At 35.5% G+C, this 26,002-nt stretch overlaps 1 protein-coding gene across 1 annotated transcript; it reads left to right on the top strand.

The window, feature by feature from the left end:
- The first annotated feature begins 16,112 nt into the window (after positions 1 to 16,112).
- LOC118269398 (titin) lies at positions 16,113 to 24,092 on the top strand. The gene is made up of 2 exons (XM_035584506.2): positions 16,113 to 16,273; positions 22,417 to 24,092. Exons 1-2 carry the CDS (start codon positions 16,262 to 16,264, stop codon positions 23,626 to 23,628), a joined length of 1,224 nt encoding a protein of 407 aa, XP_035440399.1. The 5' UTR covers positions 16,113 to 16,261; the 3' UTR covers positions 23,629 to 24,092.
- Positions 24,093 to 26,002: the final 1,910 nt, after the last annotated feature.

The raw sequence follows: 26,002 nt of genomic DNA, 5'->3' as shown, positions 1-26,002 counted from the left end.
AATTATAACAAAACTTTGTCAATGCTTATAATAAATGTAATGAGATATTATTAATTAATTTTTGTCATTATACATCAGGCTAAACGAGTTTCTCATCATGTAATACCCAAGTAACATCTTTGAAGTCATCGGCACCCCAGCATCGAGAAAGAAGTCAAACGAATGAGAATAACTTCTTGTTCTGTAGCCAATTTAGCGACCGACCTAGCTTTCGTGTAGTGGAAACCACTCTTTAGATGATGCGTACTTATTTGGATGTTATATCTGGCTGCGGCAGCCTACCGGGTAAAACAGGGTGTATAAAATTCGAAGGGTGAATAGATACTATGAAGAATTTCCCGATATCCATTCACCCCTTTTCTGTATCTATTCACCCCGTTTACCCCTTTCTACCATTTTAACAGCGTTTTCCATCTTTTGCAAAATCCATTGGCTTTCTTTTTGACAGAAGCTGGTGATCCGTTTTCTTTGAAATTACTGAAAAACAACTATGCCGTAATAAGGCCTACACGTTTTTTGTAGGCCTTATTAGGGCATGGCACATAGGTAAACAAAACAACGATTATATGAAATACACCGATATTATAGCTATTTCACTAATGTGAGGAGATGGCTAAATGTATAATTGTCATACAGACAAAACACGGCACGTCGTATACTGATAAATATAAAAATACTAACAGTTTACGCTACTCGAATTTTATAAAAACTAAAGTGCGCTCCACGTCGTGATTGTTTTCGTCTGTAGGTTCCAACATAATCGCGGCACGGGTTGCTTGCTGTGCTCAAATTAGTTAAGTAATGTGCATGCACACTTCTACAAACTTTGGCGACCATTTGACATCGGGAAGAGGGAAATTTTCAAAATAGGCTTTATTGGGGCATAGGCCTTATTTGGTTAGGGTACTATATAAGCAAAGGTTAATTATGTTCTTAAAAGCGTCTTATGTAAACAGTATCACTAATAAATAAGTCTTGCTTACTTTATTATGCAAATTAAACGATTTTAAGCCTCATTAGTGTGATTTACTTTTTTACTAAATGCTCCAAACTTTGCCTCAATCGTCGAGATAAAAATAATGTTTTTTTTAATGGAATAAGCCGGTAAACAAGCAGATGGATCACCTGATGGTAAGCAATCGCCGCCGCCCATGGACACTTGAAAACCAGAGGCGTTAGGCGTTGCCGGCCGTTTAGGGGTTAGGAATGGAATTTAAGGGTTGTTGGGGAATCGGGGATTGGGAAAATTGGGAAGGTATTGGGCCTCCGGTAACCTCACTCACACAACGAAACACAAAGCAAGCGTTGTTTCACGTCGGTTTTCTGTGATGCCGTGGTATCACTCCGGTCGAGCCGATCCATTAGTGCCGAAGCATGGCTCTCCCACACTTATGATTGATATGATGATGATAACAAGCATCTTGAGTGTTGCAGAGGTCCGTCCTTAACATACATTTTTTTATGATAGGGCTACTTTGAAGAGGCTCCTAGCTTTGGGGATAAAAGACTAGGGAATGTGGGATTTTTAACTCACTAAAACCACCCCGGTGGCCACCCTCAACACCTGTAAGGGGCACCGAGTCCTCTTAGTAGACCTGCTCCGGAGCCCCCACGCCTATTACGGCACATCCCTAAGGTCCTTTCTTAACCTAATTAACTTATTTAGTCATTAGTCGAACGGTAAGCTTGGTTACCATGTAAATGGTGTAAATAAACAAGATTATACATACGATATAAATAAATTGTAAGCGAATATATGCATGTACACTTGTACAGATGTTACGAATCAGCAGATCCAGTTGGACAAGTTCATCTTGTGCAATAAATAGAAGGTCTATAGCCTTTCATTCAACTCTTATATTCAAACCGATATTTTATGCAATATTTTATACTACAGCTCGTATTCCACTTACTTTCTTGTTTTATTTATTTATTAAATATTTATTTGGACAACCAGTACTTGTTACATTAGGAATTATATCTAAACACTAATGTTTATTTAAATTAAATGCAAAACTTTTTAAGGTGTCACAACATGCACTGTAAGATAATATAACCTGTTTTATGATGAAGTTTTTTTTTTTATGAAACACGCAATAAAAGAGCTGACTTATCACCTGATGGTAAGTAATCGTCGCCGCCCATGGTCACCAAAGGCGTTAGCGTTGCCGGCCTTTTGGGGGTTAGGAATTTAAGGGTTGTTGGGATATCGGGAATTGGGAAGATTGGGAAGGGGGGAATTGGGTCTCCGGTAACCTCACTCACACAACAGTTTAGTTTATTCGAGTGTTTAGTTAGTCATTTTTTTTATTATATTTGATGGGTCGACGTTTAGCCGCTATGTCGCCTGGTGGTAAGTGATGACACGGCCTACGATGCAATGCTCGGGGCTTGAAGACACCCAGGTTATACACATCAGGAAACACAGAATCAATATCTGTATAATATCGATGTGCAATGAAAAATATTAAAAAATTCTCAGTAGTAGCACGGAGTCTGAAATTGTGCCCAGTATATGGCTAAAGGCTCACCTCCTATTACATGGGACTTACCTATAACAAAATTGTGAAAAGTGGGTGTACATTGTATATCGGCATTACGTGCCGTAATGTGCACCTCTGCCTACCCCTTCGGGGATAAAAAGGCGTGACATTGCGTATCGATTAGACCTTGTCATTAAAAAAATCGGATTGCACTAATCGATTCCACACTCTTTAAATGAGACGGGACTTTTTCATAATAACATTTTCAAAAGAGGTTTTTGTTGCTAAATGAGTAACCACAAGACGACCTTGGCTATCCCACAAAGAGCTTTCGATATTTGAATTGTGCATCTCTTTGGATTGGGCCTTTCCAATAAATGTGTCAGCCAATCACTGACCATGGGCGCCGTCTCCACGAATTAGGCTACAATTCAGTTACACTTTTAAAGAAATAACTAAATGTAATACTATTGCGAGAGTGGGAGAAGCTTGTTCTTGAATGGTTCCGTACTATATTTGTTTTTTGTTTTATTTTGACATCGTGTAATTCATATTCTTATCCTGTTCGATTTAATAAAAGAGTTTTGCTTGGTGTATTTTTTTCTCGTTAAAATAGTGAGTGACCCTATTGCCATTGATTCAGTACTAATTCAGGGATTATTACAGGGATGATTAAAAAGTATTAATACTTAAACACAATAATACTTATAACTATCGTGAGACATATTAAATTAACTAAAAATTACGGTACATTAATAGAGAATAGCTCTACTAGTTTCGAGTCACAGAGGGACTCTTCATTATGAGCAGCGTGCGCAGACGCTCTGACGTCACGCAGCCTACGCTTATGTAGGCAACGTCGTTAGTTAAAATAATACTTTCATAAATACAGAGACCAAGTTCAGTGCTTCCAATCACTCAGCCAATGATGTAGTTAGTTTTTAAATTTACACACACACACAACGTCACGCCTTTTATCCCCGAAGGGGTAGGCAGAGGTGCTCATTACGGCACGTAATGCCGTTATACAATGTACACCCACTTTTCACCATTTGTGTTATAAGTCCCATGTAATAGGGGGTGACATGTTTTTAAATTTAATGAACTATTTAACTCATTTGACTATTTTTCCCCCAGTTATTAACTATGACCAACTTGGTTAACTGGTGCTTTCTGGTTAAGGCCCGATTTCATAATACAGTCCTCACCATATCTATCATTAGTTGAAGAAATGTAATTTAAAAAGTAGTGAAGTGTGATTCGTATGCTATACGAAAGGATCCGTACTGAATATAGAAAGGAAAAAGAAAGAAAGAAAGAAAAAATATTTATTCTACACGCTAAATAAACAAGTGACATGTACCTATAGTTATAATAACTTTCATGAAGAACGCAATCTTATAAAAAATGTTCAATCGTTCTGGAGTTTACCACATTCATACACATGAGAATTGCAATCTTCGTTCAAGTTTTAAGCCAGTTTCAAATTACTCGTATAATAAAAAGTGATGTAAACATGTTTCGAATTTCCTGTATTTTCTGAATTTCACGATATTTTATCTAAGTACTAGCTTGTACCAGCGGCTTCGCTCGCGTTTCCGTGGGATAAAAAGTATTCTATGTGTTATTCTAGACCATAATCTACCCCTGTTCCAAATTTCATTTCGATCCCTTCAGCCGTTTTGACGTGATTAAGTAACAAACATACACACAAACATATTATAAACTCACATATTTTCGCATTTAAAAATAATATAGAAAGACAATCTAAATACGACGTTTCCATTAACACATATAAATGGCAGAACCCTAAAAAATACCAATACACACTGAGCTCATATTTCTGATACACTTATGTACAACTTATATAAGTACTTACATAAACATAATTAGGTGTAGGTACGTATAAGAAAAAGATAAAAAACAGCGGTATGTAAAGATAATCACGTAGCGAGAGCGATTGCAATTAATGTGTTGCCCAGTTATTGTTATTTTTTATTTTTATTTTGCGCTAGTAACCCAGAGCGTAGAAATGAGGTTTCTAATGTACGTTTGTGCTTGATGATCTCTTTGGTGATTGTTGGGCGTTAGAAAACTATAAATTAATTGGAATTGAGTATGTATGTATGAGGATTGGTTTTATTTTAATTTTATATATGTATCTACATCTTTTTGAGTAAACATTGGTATTATGACTGATTCCTTGGTATAGTAATATGCTTTTGATAAGGGCTGAGCTCGAGCTAAGCATTGTTTACTTGTATTATTTTTTAGTTCTGCTACTCAGTCAAGTCTATTGGTACAACTTGGAACTGTTTACAGTACTTATGTATAACAAGCTTAGCAGTGAGGTTACCGGGGGCCCAATTAGCCCCTTGACAATCTTGCCAATCTCCGTTTCCTCAAAAACTCTTAAATTCTTAAACCACAAAAGGCTGGCAAGGCACTTGTAACGCCTCTTGTGTTGCGAGTGTCCATGGGTGGCGGCGATTGCTCACCAACTGCTGATCCGTTAGCTCGTTTACCGTCTTATAATACAAAAAAAAAACATACACGACATACTATTTACTTCAAGTCAGAACCATATTCTACCCTTTATGTGCCCTATTACATAGTCTATTAAAAGATTTTTGAAATACCTTTCATCTCATTATGATGTCAATATGAAATCGATACTTATTAAACTGCCCAGTAATGGTGTACAATCTGGTTCGGTCACTTAAAGCACTTCCTTCTTTAAATGAAAGAAATTAAATTAAAACTGCGAACAATTAAAATTAATTAAAAAGTGTAAGTAAGTAGAGATTGTGAACAGAAATGATAATATACAATTACATAATTAAATGTCCGCTTGTCTGCGTGTATGATACGAGTATTGTATTGTTCCTGCGTTGTCATAAACATTTGTGATAGTGCAATATAAATATGACTGGTTTTTGAGCTAGGCTAGCTTTTTTAAGGGGGCTTTTGACTTTTCCCGCCTTGGGTGAGGCGAGAAGTAGTGTTGCTTCTGCTTTTCGAGACGGAGCCCCGTAACTCGCTAGGCCAAACCTTCAAGAAAAGAGCGTATTCCTTCTTAAAAGGCCGGTAACGCACCTGTGACTCCTCTGATGTTGCGGGTGTCCATGGGTGGCGCTGATCGCTTACCATCAGGTGACCCTTCTACTCGTTTGCCCCAATTTGCCGTGCAGAACTAAAGGGTAGGCTTTGGTTTAGCAGTGGACATCTTTTAACTGATGATAAAGATTAATCTGATACTATGTTATTGCTTATCCAATATCATTTCAAGGTCGTAATACTATAATTAATATCACACATTGGAAATTTCTCTAAAAACGACGGAAGTCATCAGACAAAGAGTCAAGGCCCCTTCTAATTTCTTTTCAACAATTAAAATACAAAAACATTTACATATACCAACAAACAATGCCATGGGAACTGTTTTTTAAACGACAATCATTTAAGAATTAGTTCGGAGAGAAATTCTCAGGCGACGTCTGGTGTACAATGTAGTATAGAATTGTTTTATGAAGTTACGTCTTGAAGTGAACGGTTACGAATATTTCGTAAGTCGGACTTTAGTTTAATTCTGCTATCGATTGTGTATAAACTGGTTCGGATAAGCGTAATTATAAATTCGTATTGTGATTGCTGTATGAAACATAATGTCACGCCTCTTAATCCTTAAAGAAATAGGTAGATATGAAATGTATTACCTACTTTTACTAGTTATATTATGAGTCTCTTGTAATAGGAGGTGGGCTTGTTGGTAGTTAGTTTTTAAACAGTATTCAGTATTTTAGAGACTATTTATTGAGACTTGATTCTTGATCTATTTTTGAAAACCGATAATGCCTTTACAATGACGTACTGGTGGTCCGAAGTTCGACACCCACCAACGGCAAGTACCATTGTGACGTTTTCCGAGTTACTGGTATATTAGTACTTTGTACGATTATTTAGGCACCACTGACAAACGGCGAAGGAAAACACCGTGAGGAAGCCTGGGCTTCCCAATTGTAAGTTTAAAATCGCCAACCTGCATTGGGCAAGTGTGGTTCACCACACTTGTGATGCATAATAATGAATACACACAATAATGCTCAAACCTTCTCCGTGTGAGAAGAGGCCTTTGGTCAGCAGTGACCACTTATATGCTGTTGATGTGATGTGAATGCTTAATATTATTTTGGTCGACCCTGGAATCTCTCTCGCTCTTATGAACCCACAGCTAACAATTCACCTATTCGTATCAAATCCTAATCAATTCTTTAATACTAATTTATTGTTTTATGACTGATCAAATCATTTTAGCTATCTGCCATTCCTATTTCTGGGCACGGCGACCGAATTCCAAACGAATGTCACGGTCGGTAGCCAATTATAAATGTTTATCAATGTTAAAAAAATAAACACAGTTTTATATTTATCGCCAAATTTGAATTTTGATGAATTTTAAAATTATGTTACGTAATTTTGTACAACAATCATATTGTATTATACAACTTTAGATTTGCAGTCGAGAATGTCGCTAGTATCTTTACAAAAGGTTTTTTATATGGTATAAGCCGGTAAACGAGCAGACGAAGCACCTGATGGTAAGCAATCGCCGCCGCTCTTGGACATTCGACACATCAAAGGCGTTGCAAGTGCGTTGCCTTTTGAGGAATGGGAATTAAAGGATTGTTGGGGAATCGGGGATTGGGAAGATTGGTAAGGGGAGATATTCTTACTATCCTACTCAGAGTCATTTAATGATTGTTTAAACTATTCCTTAGTAACGATTTTGTTCCAAAAACAATTGCTAAGGACCGGGTTAATAGCCATTAAGTGAATCTGAGTGCGCTGGTTACTGCCATTATTCTATTTGAATAAAATTAGTTCCGATTTCGTCCACCTGAACAGATAACTTGGTGGCGCTAAAATAATTTGTTTCTTTTTTTATAAATGCCAGGGTTTTCACACTCCAAAATAGAATTTATATTTATAAGTCTATAGTTAGGTTTTATATTTTGGTCTAACTTTCCTCTTTCTGACTAACTTTGATCCTTGACATATTGATTAAATGAGATGTTGAAATCTATATTTATGTCCAGTCTATTCAACAGACATTTTGCTTTACACTGCTATCTCCTTAGATGGGAGGAGTAATGATTGTGGATGGCCTTCGACAGTTTATGTATTGATAAAATTAATTTCAATGTATGCTTTTCAGTCTTCAAAGCATTGAAGACGTTTTTGAAGGTCTTTTAAGTCAATTCAAAACAAAATAGAACATTGCCCTTTAGGAAACAGTGAGTGTCCCAGGACTGATGCCTGATCCCGAGCTGCAGATTACCTAGCGGGTTTACCCGTGCACCGGCTCGAAAATCACGAGTAGGAACGGGGTGGTTTTTAGTCAGTAAGAGTCTGACAATCCTTCTCGCATCGCCCAAGGCGGGAGAAGTAGAAGTCATTGAATGATTATCCCCTTTTAAAAAAATAACTGAAAATAGAAATTTGATGCTCATCTCATATTAGATCTCATACAACGAGGCAGTAACAGACATATCAACAAGAGAAATAAAACCTTTATAATATTAACAAATTAAAAATGAAAGCAAAACTATACCACCCGCTTTCCGCTACACCGTTCTCGCTACACATTGCAGTAGCAACCTTATTGGTTACATAAACATAGCAACTGTATATGAATCAATTACTTAATAATATTTCAAGTGAAGACCAAGAAGTAACACACATACATAGTAATAGAATGGAATGTGGAGCAAACCGTGGCATGGTTATTAGTAACAAGTCATGTCACTCATCTTTACTTGATCGATTTATGACCGTAATTTAATAATAGTTACGTAGATTTATTCTATAGTATAAAAATAAGCCGGGTTTTGCACGGTTTTGCATTTGTTGGAAAGGTCTCGAGCTCTGTGAGGTTTATAGCCAAGAAAAAAATTAAGAGAAAAGCAGGAAAACAGGGAAAATCATTGGTAGCGAAACGGAGCTCGGAGTTCGCCGGATTTGATAGTTATTCTAGCTATATTAATTGTAAACTAACTAGTTGATGCTAGCAGCTTCACTTGCGTGGTTTACGGACTTTGTGACTTTTTTTTTTCTAAAATCAAAGTAGGCTAAGTTACTTTTCAGTCCATCAGCTACCTGCCAATAAAAGTCCCATCAAATTAAGTCCAGTCATTTTAGAGATTAGCCGGAACAGGCAAAAAATGCGAAAAATGTTACTTTGGTGCATTGTACGTACATTCGAATGCACGTATCGTCTAAGCATGGATTTATTGAGATTTTACGCCTAAAAATTCTTAACTGGGCGTGCGTATTAAGAGGCGTGTATGCGTGCACCGTCGTTGGCGCCATTAAGTGCAAATTCGATTCCCAATAGCTTAACACAAAGAGCGGTAAGTGCCCAAACAACGACTTATATGGGATTTAAGTTTCTAATTGACATGGTTACTAGTAACATCATTAGAACTCAAAACGGGACAGGTATTTACCATAAAGAAATATCGGAAACTCGAAAAAACTAATAAACATGGTAAATATAATGATATTATGCGATTTTTAAAATCTACACTATAATATTATAAAGCTGAAGAGTTTGTTTGTTTGTTTGAACGCACTAATCTCAGGAACTTCTTCTCTGAATTGAATAATTATTTTTGTGTTGGATAGTGTATTTATCGAGGAAGGCTATAGGCTATAAAACATCACGCTAGGACCAATAGGAGCCGAGCAGAGCGGGTGAAACCGCGCGAAAGTAGCTAGTATGAAATAACCGAGTATCTCACAAACTTATCGAACCCTTCTAATCTCAATGGACCTAACATAACCAGACCTTCAAACCAGCACCCATAACCCACAACTTTCCTTACAAATATGATCATTAAAATACATAAACAAAATCACTGGTTTCAGCGCCTGTCATAATCAGCGCCGTACTTAGAAGTTCAAGTTTCTCCGTAGTGGGAAGTTCGATGACATTGCCAACATATTTCCACTGCCTATTAGGATTTCCCGTTGCTACGGAAGTCCTATGCGGATTGAGACGCCATGTTGTTGTAAAACTACGAGTAGGTAGCTAAGAATTTGTTGAACTTGGGTATGAATGATTTTGAACGTGAAATAAATAGTATTGTGCACGTTGTAGTAATTTTAATAAAGGTATTTATGTGATGAGATATAAGAAGAATAAATTGTGTAATAATAAAGATGAAGTTGGTTTTTTTATGGTATAAACTGGTAAACGAGCATACGGATTACCTGATGGTAAGCAATCGCCGCCGCCCATGGACACCTGAAATACTTAATCAGTAAGAGGCCATTTGGGGGTTAGACATTTAACTGTCAGGAAATTGGGAATTGGGACAAGTTGCACCCAAATAATTTCCGTCCGTCCGTAAAAGTCGTTGTTGTAACGAATAATTTGTTTGATAGATGATGTAGTCTATAGAAATGTTAAGTATGAACTTAAGACTCGGCTAATGTTACCGCATACACATTGTAATTTACTCTAGTAAGCAGAACAGAAACATTCTAGACTTAATCAATTTCTCAGTACAGAAATATAGTCCATAATAATTATCATTTATTACCAATTAATATAATCGATTTTACAACAGCCTGTCGCCCACTGACAAGTGTCCCATACCATTTACTTTCCACCACATAATCTGTGTTAGATTAAAATATTGCAACACTGCTGTCTCCTGCCAGTCTGTGTTGCAAGATACTCGTCTAGATGCAACTCTATACTGCCAATAACTGGTAGTTAAACGGCATATTACTGAGCAAGTTAGCTAACAACTTAACAACTATAAAGTCGATATAATAACCTCTTTCCTCTTTACTTCCGTGGGCGTCTTATGTATCCACTTTTTTTTTCTTTAGGCTGAACGTATCGATTCCTTTGCTTATTGTAGGTTGGCGCCTTTTTCTTTTTGACAGGAGCTGTCATTACGCAAATTAATGTCGATCGATGGTTGATGCGGTTACGTTGTGAGAGGAATGGCTTTATTACGACTGTAGTCAACTTAAGCGTGGTGCAGTTACATGATAGTAGTAACGTAAGTTTCCATGTCTTTTTCAGGTCTCACGGGGATATAAGAGAGCAAGTTGTGTTTTCATCTTAATCTACGTTTAAAGTTCTTCATACTTAAAGACACTTTATATTTGTATGAAGACTATAAATAATAGTCTTCTTAAACCTTTTATACCATTCAAAAAGAAGCCTTATCTCTAAAAACGTACCTTCTTATTTTGATTGATCACTGCGACCCTAATAATATTATTATCTACTCTTCACCTTAACTCCTAAACTAGAAATCAAGTACTAGAGACATTTATGCCAACTAGTTTTTGCTCTTCACAACGTAAAGACGGCCAGTTACACAATTTCAAAATTCAAATTCGGAATGTCAGTGTGTCCATCATGGCCGCTCATACGTTTTAGGATTCCTCTAGTTAGCAATGACAACTAGGTAATTAAAATAATATTCTGTAAGATTATGCTACTGTTTAGGTTTATGGGCTTGTGTCACAGATTCCGTTGAAGTTTTTATGCTATTTTCGTGATATTAATTTATAAACATATTCGGAATCTCCGAGACCGAATGGTGTAAATAACTCAATTCTGCAAAAAAAATGAACAGACTCTTAACAGTCGTTGTATTAGTACTTATCATTTAAAAGACTAGTTAAAAAAAATATACATGATATGCCCTAAAAATGGTAAAAGACTTCATAGATATTTAGAAATAGGTATGTATGCCAAGCCCATTAGAGTATTGAAGTTTTATAGTAACTACTGCTTTCACTTGATTCCTCGTATTTCTGTTCATATACGGACCCTTTGATGCACTAACCCAACTCGACATTCCACCCAGGTTTTGTTTAAATCTAGATAAAAATCCACATAAGGCAGTGTTGCCAAATCATAATATACTTTATTTTATTAATAATTTTACTGGCAATTTTCAAGGACCACACTCGTAATGAACGACTGGGCGCAATTCTTTTATTGTCTTATTATAAAGCGATTGATTTCGTAATCTTCTTTAGTTAAAGAGCATTGTAATGTAGTTCCTGTGTTCTGAGTCATACGTTATATTATAGTTTATCATACGTTGCGAATTGAAGGTCGATACGTTTTATTATTTGGTGAAATACCGAAAAATCGGGCGTTGCTCCATAGCACATTGGCTTTATGAGTTGCGTGACAGAAGCTTTGTTTCCTCGAGTCGTTTTTGTTTTTTCGATCTTAGCAAAAAGGTTTGTAATGCGTTCTTGGATTGGGTGGCGATTGAAGATGTATTTTAAGATACATTATAGGTAGGTATCTGCTATCTACTGGCTCTACTGGCTGTGCCCTGAAGGGACAGTGTTGTTTTGTTCTTATCATTTATCCTATTAGCTAAATCCTGTGTTGTGCCTGGTGATCTAAAACACAACCGTCTGGCCCAGTCTTTATAATATTATTTATTGTTGTACTTACTACTGGCTTATTTCATAATTTATATATATGCTATCCTAATTATTGGGGTAAAAATAAACGCACGCAATTTTACAATAACAAACCTATGAAAACTAACTATGAATACGATGGAAACTAAAAATCTATCGTATTGTTAGCGTAGCATAGATTTCTACAAAGCAACGTTTGATTCTATTCTATAAACGCATTAATTTTTTTTTTATAATCCCATATCCCTAAGCAGAAGAAGACAAGTTAGTAAATACGGGACCTAGTTATTTCCCTTAGTAAATTCTTGTCACAATAGTTACCCGAGAATAGTATCTAAAACTTTCGTAGCACTTCACGCAGATCGCACTCGTCTCGCGTCGGATTTTCTTCAACCGCAAGACGTAGGAGATTCCTTAATGGCCGAAAAAGAGGTTTTCAAAAGATTTATGGAAAGTTTGAATCTTCCAAATGTACTTCGGAAAATGTATAAAAACGATAAGAACGACATCTGTCGGATTACTTAATTAATGACGCTAATAACTATAACCTAACCCAACCTGAGAAACCTAGTTAGGTAATGATAACGATGCGCACTAGATTGTTATGTAAACTGCTTACTATGAGTGTCAAGGGTATCACGGTCTTTTATATTTCAGCGGGAGATGAGAGATTGTTTTTTGTTGATAGACTAGTGTCTTCCTGTGACTTTACTCTAGCTTTATTTTTTTTTAATGGGAAAATCGTCTAATCGCTTCTCCCGCCTTGGACGAAGCGAGAGGAAGTGTCAGACTCTTACTGACTAGCAGGCCCGTTGGGGATCTTATTTTAAAAGGTTCTCTGAGCGGTGCGACAGAGGTCTTTGTCGAAAGTGTAGAATCATGACAACCGAACCCGAAGAAGAATAATTATGATAACTTCACCAAAGAACCCACCTGTTAAACGTGGCGTTTTTAGAAAACTATCGTAAGCAGACTGGGCCTATCACGGGCCACATCAGCTTATTATGGTGCCATGCCTCTCTGAACAAAAAAAAAAAAACAAAATTCTGCCAAACAGACATACTATCAGATAATTTTTCATTGTAATTTTAGGCAACAAAAATAGCCTCTAAACAAACATCAGATACAATTATAACAAACGTAACAATAGTAGATTTTAATCGATCAACTTATCGCACGTCAATTAATTATTTCATAATCGACTAAACTAAACGATTAATCGATTCATGAAGACGTAATCGATTATGAAAATAGTTTTTATGCAGCTTAAAGCGAGAATTTTAGATAAGTATGATAATTACCTTGGCACTGCATTAAATAAGTGTATTTTAGATATTTTTTTAAATATAATTAGTCTAGACTAGAGTAGATATTTATTTTTAGAATTGAAATTATGTTGTATTTATTTATTAGTTATGCAATTTGAGAGTTGCATTCGATATTATCTTTACTGGAAAAGTAGGACGAAATATATTAAATATAATAAAAAACCACGGAAATAAAAACGGTTTTTTACTCGTTTTGTAAGTTATAAGGTAGTAAACCTACAAAGGACGTTTCAGATGAATTTTCAACGAACATTTTCAGACACAAACACTTATAGGTAAATATTCATTAGGTAAAGGGGACATTTCAGATATACAGAAGAACTATAATAAATACTTTTTTAATAAAATATCGTGTTACTTGCAATAGATTATTACGTTATTTGTATCATATTTCATTATTTCAAAACTGTCACACGAGCAAAAATGTATTATGTCTATTGCGTAATTTTACGTGAAACAAAAATCTGTTACATCAGACTCATGCTTTGATTTATTAAATTAACTAGCTGATGTCCGCGGCTTTGCTCGTGTGGATTACGGACTTTGTGACTAATAATAGTTGCCCAAGTTACTTTTTAGTTCATCAGCTACCAGCCAATAAAAGTCCCGTCAAAATAGGTCCAGTCATTTCAGAGATTAGTCAGAAGAAACAGACAGACAGATAGATAGATAGACGCAGACCGACAAAAAATGTAAATAATGTTATTTTGGTGTATGTATCGTATGCCATATTTTGAAAAAGTATTTTATCTGCTGCAAACTATTCTTATTTGTGAGAATGAAAAATAGAATGTTTAACATCATAATAATTATGTAATTTGAACAGTCAATAAATTAACTTTTATAATGACGGAGCATCATCAAAAAAAGTTTAAAATATTCTTTGAACTACAATTTAGCGAAACCGTATGTAAGAATTGTCAACTATCTTTAAATTAAACATTTATTAAAAAAAAAAAACGCATTCCATAAGTATATCAAAAAAGATGCACTTGAGCAAAGCACTACATAAACATACACACTCAAAAATCAATTTTAAACTAACTTTATTAAGGTTCAATTCAAAATTACAACTAATACAATGTTGGGACGTTATGTGCCAAGAGCAAAATTCACGCAATATATACAACAATGTAAGATTACACCCAGATTGTGTACATATGGTATTTTGTTACTTTATGATCTTAATTAAAAGTCTTTGACTGCCAATAGAAAACTGTTGAAGGCAAATCCTCCGCTAACGTCGGTCACCGGTGACCCCCGTGGCGTTTAAAGTGTTATCTTACTACTTACTAATTCAGTGTGCAAGGGATCTCGGGTTTGAAACTCGAATAAGGCAAAGTATTATTGGGGTATCTTGTGTTACGAATGGCTGTGGACAGCGCTGATTGCTTACCATCAGGTGATCATTTTGCTAGTTTCAGACCAGTCTTGTCTGGTCCTGTCCTACTAAAACGTCCTTTAGGAAAATTTTCAGGAAGTATAAATAGGACTCATTCACTTATAATAACCCTTCTGAACAGTGCCTGTCGATTTGTATGCAGCACTTTTTTTCACCCAATGTCTTCTCCCACCTTGGCCGAGGCGAGAGGGAGTGTCAGACTCTTACTGACTAAAAACCACCCTGTTCCTACTCCTGCTTTTCGAGCCGGAGATCCGGTAAACCCGCTAGGTAGGCCGCAGCTCCGGATTGTATGAGCATTTGCACATCTCTGTCTACCCCTTCGGGTACAAAGAGCATGATGTTATAATATTATATGTTATCTTAATTATTTATCTTACAAGTTACAAATTGTAAGTTTACAGTTTACGCAAAACCGTGGTTTATCAAGGAGATCGCATTGTCTTTGATCAAAGAAATTTGCTTAACAAAACATTAGTACTTGTATCTTTCAACATTTAGTCAAATTAAATTCAGTTTTGTTATTTTATGATGAATTGTTATGATACCTTGTAAATGATAACTTAGATTAATTTTCTCATAATTAAACTTATTGCATTTTAAGTGTGGGAGAACCATGCTTTGGCACGAATGGGCCGGCTCGACCGGAGTGATACCACGGCCTCACAGAAAACCGACGTGAAACAATGCTTGCGTTAAGCCCAATAACCCCCTTCCTAATTCTCCATTCCCCAACAACCCTTTAATTCCTAACCCTCAAAAGACCGGCAACGCACTTGTAACGCCTCTGGTGTTTCGGGTATCCATATATCTGCGATATCTCTAATATCGCTGATGTTCAATTTGCTAACTTAGGTACAGCATCTACTCATCTGAGAACTCAGTATAATTTCTTTCATTAACTACTAAGTATTGCTATAGTTAACTAAGTAGGTTAGTAGCGAAGGAATTTTCTGAAATATTCGACAATATAACTGTTGTAACGAATGTGGTAACTTCTTAAACTTCACAGTACAGTTAATTTTGATGACCAAATTAATTAATTCTATTCCTACTATAAATAACTATTTCACTTATTAATGATTAAACTAACAGATTAAACTCTAACCAGTTTTTAAATGCACCTGCACGACATACTTTTCAATATCCTTGAATAAGTTACAAAAAATCGACTAAAAAGAAGAATTATCACACCACTCAAGGACATTAAAAATGTAGTGAAACAAAAAAATTTTTAGCGTAGATTTATTCAAATTTTATTACAGTAAACGTTTCTTTTACTTCAATAAAATTCGATTCAATGTTACTAAAACAATTTAGTTTCAATTAATCGACTAATTAAAATCGATTGTCCATCATCTCGGTTAAAATTGCGTACATCCGACTGCTCTAGTTTTGAATGCAAGATAATAAGTGCAAGTTACAATTAATACATGTCATTATCGGGCCCAAGTGTTCACCCTTCTTCGGGCATATCTTGGCCGTTCAAAAAGTGGGAGGGACAGTATATAACATGATGGTAACATAGTCATTTCACACAACCAGTCTTCGGCGAACGAACGAAGACACAGAGCAACATGAAGTTTTTGGTGAGTTCATACAAAATAGTGCAGTGCCAGTGTTTGTGCCAAAAGTGAATAAAAAAAAACATTCGTATTTTAAAATTTGAATTTTAAAAATAGAAAGTTCGTAAGTGCGGTCGATTGTTTTACGCGGGGTATTATTCGTTGTTTTTTTTGCGTTATTTATTTTTTAATTTTTTAGGGGATAATAATCGACTAAATAGTTTTTTATTTGTTTTTGTTACTATCATTTATTTTATAGTATTTAAAAATATCGTCGTATAAATAATTACATATTTAACTAGTTACGTAAAAGCTTGCGGTTTAGCTTTATTTAGTAACGACAATATTGCGGTTTATCTTCATTTTATCGTTAAATACTTCAACTACTAGAAATTGCTTGACTTAAGATGAAGCAAAAAAAAACAAAAGAAGAAAATTTTTCATTACTTAAAGAAATTGAGAGTTAATTATATGAACTTGCGAGAACAATGGAGCATACGGGCAAATACAAACTAAACACTAACAAACTAAAAACAAAAACATTATTCACGCGTCTAAACACAAATATTAAAAAAAAACCTAACACAAAGAGACAGCTCATTGTACTTCCTTAGTTAATTATCATAATGATTAAAACTAGCTTCTACCCGTAGTTTCGCTTTCGTTATCCGGATAAAAATAATGTATTATTCCAGACTATATAGTCTATCTCTTTGCCAACTTTGATCAAGATTCGTTGAGTAACTTTTGCGTGAAAGAGTATAACAACCAAACAAACTATCATACATCCTGACAAAATTTCGCATCTTACTAATATTAATAAGACGAAAGTTTATAAGGATGTATGTTAGTTAGTTTTTCACACAAAAACTATTGAAAGCATCTGAACGATATTAGCATAGTTACATTTTGGAATAATAGTATACTATTTTTTTCCGATACCAAACCGGGCAAAGCCGCTGGTATTAGCTAGTAAGAGCATAATAATACGACATTATAAAAGTAGCCACACTATCATGTAATCAGTTTCCTTCCTCAAGTAACCGGTTTTACTATAATTTTCATTTCACTTTCCTTTTCAAAGTAGAAAGTATCTAAAATTGTACGTTTCGCAGGAGATACGGTGTTTAGGTAAAGAATTACTCTGATTACCATTATTAACGCGTATATGTATTACTTTCAAATTTTTATTTACATACTCAAAGAGTACTTACCTAAGCAGCGTAACTTAGATTCGGCTAATAAAAGTATTTTTGCGACTTATTTATTGATAGTTTGGCAAATACAACATTTTTGTGTATAAACCAAAAATGATAAATTATCCGTTACAATAACATCATGTTTCATAGACCGAAAAATCCAAAAAATCCTTTACCAAAATTGCATAGACCGAAAAAGTTGTAATAGGGTTGAGCGAGCACACTCGACTAATATTTTTAGTCGATTATTATTTAACAATTATCTAATCTTGAGACATAATTTATGTATATGCATTTCCGACATCGATATGCAAATCAGGATAATATTATTATTTACTGAATAATTTCTACATGCTAAGTATGTTTTGAAAGTAGGTTGTGACAAAGTTTTCCGGGTTGTATCGAGTGCAGTAAGAAATGCAGTTGTTTTGAGCACTAAAATGCATTTCGCATAACTTGTAAGTCTTGTAACAGATCGATACGATACAGTATTAAAAGTAAAACTATTATGCACTTTTCTTTCGATCGTTTAAAAAATAAGAAAATTAAAAAACATATTATTTACTGTTGTATTAGTACTCAGAAATGTTTGTTTACTTTAAAAGAGTAGACGAACTACATATTTGCACTATTTTGATTTCAAATAGCCTCACTGTAAATATATTTAGAGAATGTAAAATTAAAACAAGGAAATTATCAAAATGCATCACATTCAGAATCTATAAATCAACTTAATATTGAAGTCACAGTATCTCAAAACAGATTGTGTAACTAATTTGATGAAGAATAATGAATCCTCCGTGAATACGTTAGTGGCAGGATCAAAAGTCAACGTTAAATCTTAGACACAGCTGTCATAAAATTAGTAAAGACTATCACTTATTTCAAAGTAGCATATTTTGTACCTCTTGAGAAATTTTATCGGTCATTAATCAATATTATTAGCAGTAAAACAAAGATTGCGTTTATGAATGATGAAATTACGAACAATTGGAGACAAAATCAATAAAATACTATAAGTGCAAAAGCAATAGAAACGTTAGTCATTTTATTACAAAGTTTTAATTAAAAACTACATAATGAGAATAATTCTAAACTTTACTAAGTAATATCCATTTGTTAATTAAAAACTAAACTGAAAAAAAAAAATACAATACACAACAAACAATAGTAAATTAACTAACTATAAATTGTTTTGAGCCTCGATCCAAATAGAATAAAATTACAAACATTATTTGCACTACCAAACCCGATAAATATGTTCCCTGTTTAAAAAGATCTCTCGTTCCACTTGGCAATAAAGCACTAGAGTTGAAATTAGTGCAACAACAATTACCGATGACACTAGTGCATAACACAGATAATCGACTATTGACGCAAAAGTCACGCATCGATTATACTCACAGCTTATGACACATACGGATACATCCGACTCATAATCACTCAGTATAATTACCAACGTAACGATTTATAATCGAGTGATTTCGATGGCATAATGTAATTTTGTAGTTTCATTCGAGTAAATAATCGTTATGTCATAGTTATAGAATTTTACGATATCGATTGCAGATGTTGTAGTGTAGTTTCGATGAATGACTCGGTATGAATAGTCGATTAAATAATTGTTTGGTTTGTTTTTGGAGAAATTTAATTGCGAGGCGTTTGAATTTGATTATAGGAACAAAATTTAAGGATTTCTTTGAAGAAAGATTTGTAGAAAATGGTATAATTAAATGAAATTTCGTATTCTACACTTTCAAAATGGATACCTACGTGATTTTTAACAATCGTTTTGTTTACAAGTCGTATCGTATAATTTGTATGGAGACTCGCGCGTTGAACCTGTTTTCGCTGTTTCACGGCAAATCTCATGCTTATATGAATTCTGATCACATAAAACTGGTTTAGCGAGCATTGACACTGGATATCCGATCTATATGAACCGCGTTACCAGTGGAACTCGCAACGATTTCGCTTCGAAAGTTGTCGAAGTAATTGGTGCGAAAGTTTGTGATTTGTTTACTTGATAAGTTAGTTTTTACTCTCAAATGTACAATGTGGAGTGAAAATTTAATGATAGTAGTGAGAATTTTACGAGTTTTTGCGTTAAATGAAAGACATAACAGCGCAATAAAGATTAGCAAATTGAAAATACACTTCATACTATTTATTTAAACATCATATTTGAAAGAATAACAAACTAAATACTAATCCAAATATTAGATACTTCATCAATGTCGTTTAACACAAAAGATCACATATGAACACAAAATTCTCACTCGCTATCATTCTACGTGAACCACGAAACTAAAACACATGGTATAGGCCCCACATCGCAATATCTCGAACAACTTTCACTCTCTAGATACGGTAATTAATATAGACCGATGCACAACAAGTACGTACCTACTTACCTTGATGTACATAGCGTAATTATATACAAAACTGGGTTAAATGTTTGTTAGACAATCATAGAGTTGTGTAAGCATAGAATTAATAGCACGCTTCTTGTTTTTATGAGCATTTTTGTTAAGGAATCTTTGGCTCTTTTTGTTGAGAAATGATATAGTTTGTTTGGAAAATGAGTTTGCATAGATGGTTAAACTTAGTTAAGGCTAGGCTTAACTTTTAACTATAATGACACCAGTATCCTTAGTACAAGTTTAATTACGTAACGAAAACAAACATGTAAAGGTACTGTTTAAAAAGCCTACAAGCGAAGGTATGTAGTTACATTTACCATTGATTTTCCGACAATATTCGCTTGTTAATTAAACCAAAGAATATTTGAGTAATCACAAAGAAAATGAAAGTATATAAACATCATTATGATTACTTATTCCATGTATGTAATATAAACTACATAAAACAAACAAGCGATTAGAAATTACTAAAGTCATCAAGTCGAACATTAACTAATGGACACTAATTTATATTTACTACAAACCAATAAGAAATCAAGAATCAAACAACCATGTTAAAATTAAATGTTCTGCAATCTGCGTTACGCTAGTAATTCACTTGTATGGCAAGTGGCGCCACCTACCGGCTCTCGATCATTCATAACAACGTAATCACTTCCTACTCTCAACCATAATATGTATGCGTTTCTTGGACGTAATGTTATGTTATGTTAAATAGCCCACTTTGTTATATTTGAGAGTTGTTCTTTACATAACATAAACATAACACTATGGTTGTTATAACTTGAGGTGTGTAACGTTATAATTATAGTTTTCTCTGGTTAGAAATTAAGCGACTGCCTCGTTGGTCGCAATTGTGACTGCCGGGCAAGTGGTCTCGGGTTCGATTCCCGTGTCGGGCAAAGTATTACTGGGCTTTTTTCACGTCTTTCATGTCTTCTTCTTCCGTCATATCCATAGCAAAGATACACCATTTCTATTTCTATTCAAAGTCATCAATCAATACTCAAATGTTATTCATCTAATACATTTGTCATATCAAAACTATTGACTATGTTTATACAGCGCATATGATGACTTCATTTAGTGGTTACTGGTCAGTCAACATGCTTGAGATCTAGGTCAAAAAGTCAGACCAAAACAATCTAGAACTAGTTTTTGAAGGTCACATGAAAGTTTGTTGAAACGTTAAAACAGATGTTTTATTTTTGTGCACTACTTTTTGCTTACGACCTTGTACAATCCTTTGTAGAAAATGCTGTTTTACTCAATCGGATACAGATTTTGAGAAAGTTCTCTTAATGCTTTCCTTGCTCTTTTTAATCAAGCCTATATACCAAATAGTTAGACACTCAATACTATATCGAAAATATATATTTTCTACACTAGCTGTCCCATCAAACTTTGAACCGCCTCAAACGTGTTGTTCTCACCTTTTTAAACCTCCCCTGGACTTCCACAAATAGTTCAAGACCTAAATTAGTCAGTCGGTCCAGCCGATCTTTAGTTTCAGCGAGACTAACGAACAGCAATTGATTTTTATATATAAAGAAAGACAAAAGAAAAATTACAAAACTTTGTATCGTTCTCCCTAATTTCCATTCATAAACGTAGCAACATCAGACCGTCAATGAACATAACATGAAGTAAGATAAAAATTAAAACAGTCATACAAAACAAAACAAAGAACTTTGCCACAATTATTAATATTACGTAAGTCACGAAAATTAATCTCGTAGATTCGAGAGATAACAACAACAACAAAAGACAAACGGACAAATTGACTGATCTTATCAAGTAATTGTTGGACGTTGCTTAACCTGCTATAGTTTGTGTACTTTCTGGGAATGACGCCATTGCAATACCCATAATCTACAAACTTGATTATGAACCTTTAGAAAGCCAGCTAAAGGCAATTAAACATAAATGTTCGGACATTAAATTAGTCACCGAAGTACGCAATGAATAATCGGTATTTAACCATTCATAAGTGCTGTTATATTTCAAATCCAAAACGGTTCATAAATCGCCGTAGCATTTTTTTATTGTTTCCGAGTCGAATAAATCATAACACGGTTCAACAAATGTGTAAAATTAATTAATAAATCCTAATTGTAATTAGCGTATCATCATGTTTCACGGTTAATTGATAACTGAGCAAGGAAGTGAAACAAACTCGATGTTTTTACAAACTCCGGCTAACAATGCTGTTGGGAATCAAGAATCGAGATTATACGTTAACGATATAACATTGAGTGAAAGTGTGAATTTTGTATTCCGTCTCGACATGAGTTTAACTAGTCCGATGCAACTTTTACTTTCTTACGTTCCAAGGCTTAGCTTAGGATTTTAAACCTCTTATATCATTGTTATTTAACGCCAAACGAACTTTCTTGTCTTCTTACATCGCTGCAGACATCTGAAAGTACTAAAGAATCAATTGCAATTACTTCGCGGTCACTATTGGCACATAAACTCCACACTCATCGATTACTTTCTAGCGATGATGTTTCACAATTACTAATTGTTATTTCCTTGTCTCCAGGTTGTATTGGTCGCATCGCTGGCCGTGGTGGCCTTTGCCAGCGAGGAGAAAGGCGCACCGAAACAAGCGGCAGCTTCCGAAGATAAGAAGCAGGAGAAGAGAGGAATTTATGACTTCGGTCACTATGGAGGCGGTGGCGGCAGCAGTGAGGGAGGTTATGGAGGACATGGCGGATACGGCGGCGGCGAGAGTGTGAGCTTCGGACACGGCGGTGGTGAAAGTTTCGGTCACGGAGGTGGCCTGAGCTTCGGACACGGCGGTGACAGCTACGGACAAGGCGGTGGCGACAGCTACGGACATGGTGGCGGTGACTTCGGAGGCTCCAGCGGTGGCTGGAAACCCATCTCCTCTGACGAGGGCCACGGACACCAGCACCACGAGCACGTCAAGACCATCGAAGTCATCAAGAAGGTCCCCGTCCCATACACCGTTGAGAAGCACGTTCCCTACACCGTTGAGAAGAAAGTACCTTATGAAGTCAAGGTGCCCGTGCCCCAGCCCTACACCATCGAAAAGAAAGTCCCCGTCACCGTGAAGGAGTACGTCAAATACCCCGTGTACGTCCCTGAACCCTACACCGTTGAGAAGAAGGTGCCCTATGAAGTCAAGGTCCCCGTCGACAAGCCCTACGAAGTGAAGGTTAAGGTGCCCACTCCTTACACCGTCGAAAAGAAGGTCCCCTACGAAGTCAAGGTCCCCGTGCCCCAGCCCTACACTGTCGAGAAGAAGGTCCCAGTCCCCGTGAAATACGAAGTCAAAGTACCCCAACCCTACGAAGTCGTCAAGAAGGTGCCTTATGAAGTGAAAGTGCCCGTCGACAAGCCCTACAACGTGTACGTGCCCAAACCTTACCCAGTCCCCGTTGAGAAGCCCTACCCCGTCACAGTACACAAGCCTGTGCCCTACGAAGTCAAGGTCCCCGTTGACAAGCCCTACAAGGTTGAGGTTGAGAAGCCCTACCCAGTCCACATCAAGGTCCCAGTGCCCAAGCCTTACGACGTGTACAAGAAGATCCCATACACTGTTGAGAAGAAGGTGCCTTTCGAAGTGAAGGTCCCCATTGACAAGCCTTACCCAGTCTACAAGGACGTGCCATTCCCATTGGTGAAGGAGGTGCCTTACCCCGTGAAGGTGCATGTTCCCTTCTACATCAAGAAGGAGGAGGAGCACCACGAGCACCACCAGCCCCAGCAGCACCACGGTTGGCACTGAGTGACTCTAGGACCTAAGTCTCACCTTGTACCTTGTAGGTTAAGTTCAGAAATGTGATCAATTAGTATTTTTAGTGTATTGTATATTTTTGCTAAATTTTGTGAATGTTGGTGCTGTCCGCTCACAGGCTATGTGATGTGACGGTGGCTATGTTGCGATGAATTGCTGAACGAATTAAGAGTTCTAACTTAAACAGTTGAGAAATATCAATCCTTTTGTTGTTACCATTTTACGAGAATTGACCAAAAACCGATCTGAAATATGCAAACAAAAAATATTCGTAGTTTTGCAGTCGACGGACAATAGGTTGGCCGCATAGCGTCAGTCTTGACGCGCGGCCCGCAGTTGTAGATAATTACCTGTTATTATTTTTTTAGCTTTTATATGCTTTGTTATAATGTAACTTGACAAAGTACGTGTACTTTGAGTTGAGGCTGATTTAATAAAAATGTGTGGAATGTTCATTTTGTGCTTTTAATCTTTCAGTTCCCTATTTCTTCTCACTTTCAAGAAGTAATGTATATCGAACACAGATTGGAATTACAAATGAGTATTGAATAATATTAAATCAATAACATGTAAATTACATTAGCACAGATTTTGAAAATAACTAAAAATAAATTGATTGAAAATCTAATTGGTCAACAATAAAGAGTAGAAAAAAGTTCATATAGATAGCATTCATAGATGGAACATAAAACAAAACAATACGAAATGAGTCACAAACTAAAAGAAGGTGAAACCAAATATGGAACAAATAGAAAACAAATGCAGTAGCACTGATTTCACTGACCAATTCAAAGAATAATAACATCATTAGACAACATCATTAAATTTCATTATTTATAGAAAACAATACAAAGATATCATTAGGTGAAATTACTGTTGATACAATTGTAAAAACAATATTTCCAAATAAGAAAGAATTAAGCGAAAGTAATGTACGAAATAAAATCAATGATTTCGAAACAGTAGCAATGGAAATAAATGAAGGTAATGATAATGAGATAGTTAAGCAAGTTTGTATGAGTATGGACCAAGGACAGAAATTAAGAGATAAAAAGATTTCGAAATCTTTAATACAAAATATATCGAACAAAACAATACTACCAATTAGAATGTAGTTGAAGAATATAAGTTTTTAAACTGACACGGTCACTAGTAATATCATTAGAACTTAAAACGGGATATTTAACATGTTTATTTATGTCTATGAGTTTCCGATATTTCGGCACTGTTGCAAGCGCCATGATCACGGATGAACTTTAACAAATGTTCATTCGAAATATTGGAAACTCACAAAAACTAATAAACATAGTAAATATCCAGTTTTAAGTTCTAATGGTAGTTGAAGAAGGAGATAAAGTTACCAATTTAGTATTACGGATAGATGAACGCATACAAATTATAAAGCAATAGTTAACAGTTTTGAAATCGAGAGGATCACTGAAATATTGTTCGTCTTAGGAAACCTAGGCTTACAAGGCGTGCAATAAAGATTCATAACGTGTAATATGATTTAGACTATGAACAACGATATGAAAGACAAGACGCGTGAAGCAATTCTGATGGCACTAGCTCTTCACGTTTAAAAAGGTACTGTAGTGGAACTGCCTCGTTTTATAAAGCTATGACAACAGTATTAGTAATTTCAAGTAATTAATCAATGCACATAGTATTTATTTAAATTACGGGCATAGTTACGGGCAGGTTATTGTTCTTAAGTTTTCATTTTCATATAACTACGTTTAGTTTAATTCTTCATGTAGAAAAGGATATGTCGAATATTTAAATTAAAACTCAAAATCAATCTCAAATCATTTATTGCATTCATGTATAGGTACAATGGATATTACATTAGCAGATTACCTTCAATAAAAACCTATACTTATTCATGAAATAATCCACGATATCAGTAGCCATGCCAATGTTTTAAACGTAGTTATTGTTACGTAGCCTGTATCTTTGATCCGGAGCTGCGGACCATCTAGCGGGTTTACCGGAGCTCCGGGTCGAAAAGCAGGAGAAGGAACGGGGTGGTTTTTAGCCATAATTTTGTAAGAGTCTGACACTACCTCTCGCCTTGCCCAAGGCGGGAGAAGTCATTGGATGATTTTCCCCCATAAACATCAAAAAAAACCAGCCTGTATCTAGTCATGTTGACATACGCCATCATGAACGATTAGTGTAAGCTTTCCTGTTGATCAACAGTTTCTGCAATACTGTACCGCAGTAAGTGTGGGTTTGGTTTCAAAACAGATTATAATCTAAACATTCTAATTGATCACACTACGGTTGCCCGTTACGTCTTGTTTATTACAACATGAAAAAGCTGGGGCTTCTAATCTTGGCTTGATAGACAGTATTGGATTAA

The sequence above is a fragment of the Spodoptera frugiperda genome, chromosome 14 (genome assembly GCF_023101765.2).
Source record: "Spodoptera frugiperda isolate SF20-4 chromosome 14, AGI-APGP_CSIRO_Sfru_2.0, whole genome shotgun sequence".
Taxonomy (NCBI): domain Eukaryota; kingdom Metazoa; phylum Arthropoda; class Insecta; order Lepidoptera; family Noctuidae; genus Spodoptera; species Spodoptera frugiperda.
The sequence above is the reverse complement of the archived record's forward strand: the minus strand, read 5'-3'. Positions and strand labels throughout refer to the sequence as shown.